The sequence below is a fragment of the Jaculus jaculus genome, chromosome 19 (assembly GCF_020740685.1).
Source record: "Jaculus jaculus isolate mJacJac1 chromosome 19, mJacJac1.mat.Y.cur, whole genome shotgun sequence".
In the NCBI taxonomy this organism is placed as follows: Eukaryota; Metazoa; Chordata; class Mammalia; order Rodentia; family Dipodidae; genus Jaculus; species Jaculus jaculus.
In genome coordinates this window covers 29,479,283-29,484,945 of record NC_059120.1, presented here as the reverse complement: position 1 = coordinate 29,484,945, position 5,663 = coordinate 29,479,283, and the positions used below count along the sequence as shown (strand labels likewise).

The window sequence follows — 5,663 nt, the reverse complement described above, 5'->3', positions numbered from 1 at the left end:
CCCATCTGGAGTTCTTTTGCAGTGGCTGGAGGCCCTGGCGTGCCCATTCTCTCTCTCTCTGTCTTTCACTCTATCTGCCTATTTCTCTGTCTATTGCTCTCAAATAAATAAACAACAATTTTTTTTTAATTATGATTTCCAGGCTGGAGAGATGGCTTAATAGTTAAGGCATTTGCCTGCAAAGTCAGAGGACCTCGGTTCAATTCCCCAGGACCCACGTAAGCCAGATGCACAAGGTGGCACATGCATCTGGAGTTCGTTTGCAGTGACTAGAGGCCCTGGCATACTCATTCTCTCTTTTTCTCTGACTGTCTGCCTCTCTGTCAAATAAAATAAATAAAATGTCTAAAAAATTATGATTTCCTGGGCTGGAGAGATGGCTTAGCAGTTAAGTGCTTGCCTGTGAAGCCTAAGGACCCCAGTTCGAGGCTCGGTTCCCCAGGTCCCACATTAGCCAGATGCACAAGGGGGCGCACGCGTCTGGAGTTCGTTTGCAGAGGCTGGAAGCCCTGGCGCACCCATTCTCTCTCTCTCCCTCTATCTGTCTTTCTCTCTGTGGCTGTCGCTCTCAAATAAATAAATAAATAAATAAAATTTAAAAAAAATTATGATTTCCTATTTTGCTATATATAGCTTTCCAATCAAGAAAGATCAAATTAGAAGCAGGGGAGATGACTCAGTGGTTTAAGTCACTTGCTTGCAAAGCTTGTCATCCTGGGGTTTGACTCTTTAGTTGTCACACAAAACCAGATGTACAAAGTGGCACAGACATTTGGAATTCATTTGCAGCAGCAAGAGGCCCTGGTGCACCCATTCTTTCTTTTTCTCATAAATACATAGAAAATTTTTTACAAAGAAAAAATTAACTCTTGCTCTTAAATATTAATCGTATTCCTCTCACAAACTTTTAGTCTGTTTTTTGCATGTGTGGATATGCAATATATGTACATGTATGTTTGTGAGGTTGTATGTGTGTGAGTGCACAGGCGTGTGAAGGACAGAGGTTAACTCGTGAACCTGTCCCGAGGACTCTTTCAGCCCGCCTCCCGGGTGCTGGGATCACAGGCGCCCATGCAACGCCAGGCTTTCATGCGCGTGCTGGGCTTCCTGGCGCTTGCACAAGCATTTCACTCACTGAGTCATGTCTCTAACCCTTTAGTATGATTTTTTGTTTTTAAATATTTTACTTACGTATTTTCAAGGTGAGAAACAAAGAGAAGACAGACAAACAGAAAAAGAGAATGGGCATGCCACGGCCAAAAGCCACTGCAAACAAATTCCAGACACATGCACCACTACTTTGTGCATCTGGCTTTACATGGGTACCGGGGACTCCAACCCAGGTCGTAAGGCTTTGTAGGCAAGCACCTTAACTTCTGAGTCATCTCTCCAGCTCAGTATTTTATTTTATTTTGGTTTTTCAAGGTAGGGTGTTATAGCCCAGGCTGACCTATAATTTACTGTATAGTCTCAGGGTAGCCTTGAACTCACGGCAGTTCTCCTACCTCTGCCTCCTGAGTCCTGCAATCAAAGGCATATGCCACCTCAACTAAATATTAGTATGTTTTTTAAAAAAAGTATTTTATTTTATTTTATGTTATGTTATTTTATTTGTTTGACAGAGAGGAAGAAGGAGAAAGAGAAAGGGCATACCAGGGCCTCAAGCTGCCACAAATGAGCTCCAGACACATGTGCTGCCCTGTGCATCCAGGGAGAGAGGGAGGGAGGGAGAGAAAATGTGGGAATATGGGCAAGTCTGGGCCTCCACCACTGCAAAAGAACTCCAGATGCATGTGCACTTTGTGTATTTGGCTTTCCATGGCTACTGGGGAATTGAACCTGGTCCTGCATGCCTTGCAAGCAGGTGCTTTAACTGCCAAGACATCTATCCAGCCCTCTTGAGCATGTGTTAATTGATATGATGCACAGTTATTTCTTTTATTGGGAACTATGTTTGCATATACATTTTCTTTTGTATTTAGTGGCAGCAATGTTCCTGGGGATGGAGTTGCCAGGACTGGATCTTCCAAGTCCCCAGAAGACCTACACAATGATGGGATTTGTGACCTGGCACATTGGGACCGAGATTATTCTAGAGATACATGCCTATCGACTCTCTCGGAAAGGTAATTGGCCTTAAAAGTCATTCTGCAGAATCACTTTCATGTAAATTGTTGTAATGTAACTAGCTCCCTGGTCTCAACATGGCAGTTTATTCACTGGTTCTTTGTGACTGCCCTGGTACTGGAGGTGGTGAGTATTTTCTGCCTCTGGCATTTATGGTTGTCAGTTGTATGTACTGTTACTTTGTGTGGTGGTTTGACTCAGGTGTCCCTCATAAGCTAAGGTGCTCTTGCCCCAGCTGATGGCAGTTTGGGAATTATGGGCATTATAGCCAGTCTCTATTTTCCAGTGTTGGGCACACTCTACTGTTGCAATTGTCTATCTGATGTTGGCCAGGAGGTGATGCCCACCCTCTGCTCATGCCATCCCTGTCCCCTGCAATAATGGACCTTCCCCTTGACTCTGTAAATCAAAATAACTCCTTTTTCCCACAAGCTGCTCTTGGTCGGGTGTTTTCTGCCAGCAATGTGAACCTGACTGCAACCTGATCTGACCTGGTATTTGCACACTCTGGAATGAGGGACTGAGGGGACCCCAAAACAGGGAAAGAGAGACCCAGAGTCAACATAGGACAAAGCACAGGGACTTTGCCAGTTTGACACACATACTGCACGCTGTTACTCAGGTTATCAGATTACCTACATACGTAGCTAGAGGGAACCAATTTTGCTTCTGTTCTTTAGTGGCAAAGTGTGATTTTAACTTAATGCCAGGTAGGGTTAAGATCCCTGTGGTTACCTTTGTGTAGAAAACTTCATAGAGAATGGGTGGTGTTTTGTACTAATTTGTCTTCTAGGCAAAGTGCCCTGTTTTGCCCACCTACTTTTCAGTCCTATTGTGGTTTGAATATAAAATGTCCCCTATAGGCCTATTTGAACAGTTAGTCTCCAGCTGGTGGCATCTTTTCAGGTTCAGTTTCTGGTTCTTTTTTGTAATAGATAGGGTCTCACTCTAGCCCAGGTTGACCTGAAATTCACTATGTAGCCTCAGACTGGCCTCAAACTCACAATCCTCCTACGTCGTCCTCCCCTACCAAGTGCTGGGATTAAATGTGTGCGCCACTACTCCTGGCTAAAGTTTTGGTTCTTGATAGGGTTATATATACAGGTTTTTGATGACCACTAAATTATGGCTTATTGTCTAAAGTGTATATTCAAAACTTAGATTGTTGTCATATGTTAATTAACTCAATTTAACAATTTCAACATGTATATACATATCAAACCATTATATGGTACTACATACATATATACAAATTTTCATTAATTAGAAAAGTGAAATTTTAAAAAATAACACTAAGATTGTTAGGACTTTGGTGTAATGGTAGTGGCTAGAAGAAGAGGGGCCATTTTAAGTCCTTTAACAAATGTGAGCTATAGTCAGCTTGTCCAAATTTGTGAGAGCCTTAAAGATTCAGAATGTTTGCAGTAATGTAATAGATTTAAATGAGAGGGAGGGCTTACGTCCTAGAAATTAGTGAACACTAGGAATTAGGTACACACACACACACACACACACACACACACACACACACATGCTACCAGGTTGGCTTTGAACTCATAGCGATCCTCCTACCTCTGCCTCCCCAGTGCTGGGATTAAAGGCGTGCGCCACTAGGTCCAGCTATCAGGTTTTACTTTTGTGACAGTTTGCCTGCATGTCATCATCCTTATAAACTTATGCTGTTCTTGACAGTGGAAATATTGGACAATGACAGAATTCAGATCTTTCAGTCACTTACTGTTGCCGAAGCAGAGGTAAGTCTTTCTTTTCCTGTTTATTGATACAAGCCTTAATGGTGGTACTGGCTTTTATATCTTTATTTTCTTTGCAGGGGCATGTTTTCAAAAAGGTGGTGTTGACAATTTATATCTGTGGGAATGTGACCTTTCTCATCATATTCTTATCTGCAATCAACCACCGATGAACAAGCAAAGACCTTGGTCTACAGTTATCACCAAACAAAGAAACGTGACACTCGTGCTGGCAGCCTGAGCCTATTCCAGTGTGTAGGACCCAGAGGCCTCTCTGTGCAGGAATTCGGAAGGCGGGTTTTTCTAGATCAAATTCAAGAGGGTCATACAGAAGAAACTGATGTCAAGGACTTATAAGTAATTCTGTGTTCAAGGCAACATAGAACTTGAAGAGAAATGACTCTCAAATATTCCATGAGATAATTTTAAGAATGTTAGCCTTTAATACAGTAAACTAGAATGATTAGGAAAAGGAAAATAGATGTCCTTAGGTAAGAGTACATTGTTAAGGTAAATATATATTTTTTCCTTATAATGATGCTGATATAGTGCTTTCAAGAACACATTTATTTTTTACAAGTTTATATGAATGGTCTTTGAGACCTTTTTCAAGAAAGTATGTTTTTCAGAGCTGGGTGTGTAGCTTAGTGGTGGAGCACAAAAAAGTGTTTTTGGAGGGCTACATTTGCTTTTGTTTTTGTTTTGTGTGTTTCCATACTCTGGTTAAAAGTAGAAATGGGGGCCGGGGGGGTGGTGGCTTAGTGGTTAAGGTGCTTGTCTGCAAAGCCAAAGGACTCAGGTTTGATTTCCCCACGGTTCATGTAGGCCAGATGCACAAGGTAGTGCATGTGTCTGAAGTTCATTTGCAGCAGCTGAAGGCCCTGGTGCACCCATTCCCTCTCTATATCTGCCTCTTCCTCTCTCTTTATCAAATAAAATAAATTTAAAAGGTAGATATGGGAGTTGACCCCTTTATATGTTTCATTAACATTCAGCTGTATTATATATTTTCTTTGTTAGCCATGAAATGGAAACAGGTATCATTTGCTTAAGAATTTATTAATTTTTCAGCTACAGAGGGAAATGGTGTTTTCAAAATTTTTTATTGTTTCAGTTATTAGATTTAAGTCCTCATAGCATTTGGAGAATATAGATTTTATTTTTATTTTATTGTTTCAAACTTAATAAAACTCACTTTTGTGAGTATTTCAAAAAGGTATTCTCATCTGTAAAAATAACATGGAGGGGTTTTCTATTTAGGACATCCTTGTTTCTCTCATGAATTAGCATTCCTTCCTATTTCAGGAATTTTTTTTTTGTGGTAATCTATTATTTACTATGAGTATTTATTGCCAGTAGGTGGCGCTATAATATCGACGAACTCATTTGTTCCTGTGAGCTGGCAGTCATTCACTTTAAGACGTGGTAACATGGTATGGTATTTTCTTTATGTTCTACAAGCTTTTCCCTTTCCTTCCTTCCTTCCTTCCTTCCTTCCTTCCTTCCTTCCTTCCTTCCTTCCTTCCTTCCTTCCTTCCTTCCTTCCTTCCTTCCTTCCTTCCTTCCTTCCTTCCTTCCTTCCTTCCTTCCTTCCTCCCTCCCTCCCTCCCTCCCTCCCTCCCTCCCTCCCTCCCTCCCTCCCTTCCTTCTTCCTTTCTTTCTCTCTCTCTTTCTTTTCCTTTTCTTTCTTTTTTTTTTTTTGTTTTTTTAAGGTAGGGTCTCACTCTAGTCCAGGCTGACCTGGAATTCACTATGTAGTCCCAGGGTTGCCTTGAACTCAGGGAT

The 5,663-nt window shown here is 41.4% G+C and overlaps 1 protein-coding gene across 4 annotated transcripts in view; it reads left to right on the top strand.

Annotated features, from left to right (window-relative positions):
• The window catches only part of Frrs1 (ferric chelate reductase 1), a 73,190-nt gene extending 67,764 nt beyond the window's left edge, over window positions 1-5,426 (top strand). For all 4 annotated transcript variants that reach the window (XM_045138418.1, XM_045138420.1, XM_045138419.1 and 1 more), the window contains 3 exons: window positions 1,983-2,126; window positions 3,820-3,881; window positions 3,959-5,426. In XM_045138418.1, coding sequence (XP_044994353.1) covers window positions 1,983-2,126; window positions 3,820-3,881; window positions 3,959-4,051 — 299 coding nt within the window. In that variant the 3' untranslated portion in view covers window positions 4,052-5,426. The remainder of the gene's footprint in view (window positions 1-1,982; window positions 2,127-3,819; window positions 3,882-3,958) is intronic.
• The last annotated feature ends 237 nt before the right edge of the window (window positions 5,427-5,663 follow it).